Below are 1433 nucleotides of genomic sequence, written 5' to 3'. Positions count from 1 at the left end.
AGAGGCGGCGGAAAGCCGCCGGGGAGGGGGCGGGGAGGGCGCAGAGCAGGTCCGGGAAACGACCCCCGCACCCCCGGGGGGGGGGGGGTGTGGCGGCGCCTCTCTCCGGAAGTAGTCAAACTGCTCCGGCGTCACGTACTCGACCACGGCGAGGTGCCTACTCTCAACAGCTCAGCGCTCACGGCGGAGTGTTCACAGCGAGTGAAAGTCACGCCCTCGACCGCGGCGAGGCGCCTCTCAGTCGGGCGCAGGTACTGGCCAAAGGTGAGCACCTGCCGGGGAGATCTGGGGAGATCTGGGGAGATTTGGGGAGATTTGGGGAGATCTGGGGAGATTTGGCGAAGAGGCGACCACCCCCCTCTCATCCCGGGGGTGCGGGGCTCGCTTCTAGGGCCAAACGTCAAGGGCCGAGAGTCTAAGGGCCGAGAGTCTAAGGGCCGAGGGTCTAAGGGCCGAGAGCGCACGTCGACGTCTGCTTCGCGCAGGTCGCGCATCGTCCGCAGCACCTAAATGAACAGACATGGACGACTCACTCACTGCGACCTCGCGAGTCACAGCAGCGCACCGTCCGCAGCGCCTCCTCTGCCGTCTCGCCCAGACCGAGCATGATTGACCTGCCGACGACGTGGTTGGGCGGTCAACTCTAGGCAGGCGCCCTGGTCGGCCCTCTCCCCGAGTGACCAAAGGGCAGCGGCTTGTGACCAAAGGCAACGACCGCAGCGACTTGTGAACCCAGGGCAACGACCAAGAGAGCCTCTCGTGGCATCCGCGCTGGGCGACGCGTCACTCGTCGACGCGGCTGCTATCTCGGCTGCATCTCGGCTGCAGCTCGGCTGCATCTCGGCTACAGCTCGGCTACAGCTCGGCTGCATCTCGGCGGCATCTCGGCGGCATCTCGGCGGCATCTCTGCCGCATCTCGGCTGGCTCACGTCTTTGTGTAGACGCGCCGGCCGTCGCAGTTGCCGAAGTCTTTGGCGCGGCGGAGGACGGAGAGGGACTGGGCGTAGCTTGCGCGCCTGTCCCGCACCATCGGCTGCAGCCGCTCCACCTGGCGAGGGGGGTGGGTGAGGGCGGTGGTGGTGGTGGCGGTAGTGGCGGTGGCGGGTGGGGTGGTGGCGAGGGAGTGTGACGGGAGGTGGTGGCAAGGGTGGTGGTGAGGGCGCGAGTGGGGTGGTCATCGATGCTGTCATCGATGCTCTCACCGTCTCCACGTTGTGCGCGAACACGTCGAGCCCGGAGCGGGCGAGCGTCCTGACTGCGGCTGCGTCGCCAGCGAAGTCGGAGACGAGGCACTCGACGCGGAGCTCCGGCCTGATTATGAGTTAATTAAGAGCCTGATTAAGAGTTAATTAAGACGAGGCACTCGACGCGGAGCTCCGGCCTGGGGGGGTGGAGAAGGGAGGGTGTAGAAGGGAGGTGTAGAAGGGGGGTG

The 1433-nt window shown here is 66.4% G+C and overlaps 1 protein-coding gene across 1 annotated transcript in view; it reads right to left on the bottom strand.

The window, feature by feature from the left end:
- EMIHUDRAFT_426269 (putative Lipoyl synthase) overlaps positions 1-1433 on the bottom strand; it is a 3621-nt gene that overhangs the window by 454 nt on the left and 1734 nt on the right. The window contains exons 5-10 of the mRNA XM_005793679.1: positions 1204-1314; positions 931-1049; positions 578-614; positions 465-506; positions 235-272; positions 99-157 (exon numbers count right to left, since the gene is read on the bottom strand). Coding sequence (XP_005793736.1) covers positions 99-157; positions 235-272; positions 465-506; positions 578-614; positions 931-1049; positions 1204-1314 — 406 coding nt within the window. The remainder of the gene's footprint in view (positions 1-98; positions 158-234; positions 273-464; positions 507-577; positions 615-930; positions 1050-1203; positions 1315-1433) is intronic.

Source organism: Emiliania huxleyi (genome assembly GCF_000372725.1).
Source record: "Emiliania huxleyi CCMP1516 unplaced genomic scaffold EMIHUscaffold_10, whole genome shotgun sequence".
NCBI classification, from domain to species: Eukaryota; Haptophyta; order Isochrysidales; family Noelaerhabdaceae; genus Emiliania; species Emiliania huxleyi.
Note: the sequence above shows the minus strand (reverse complement) of the source record. Positions and strands in the feature narration are given on the sequence as shown.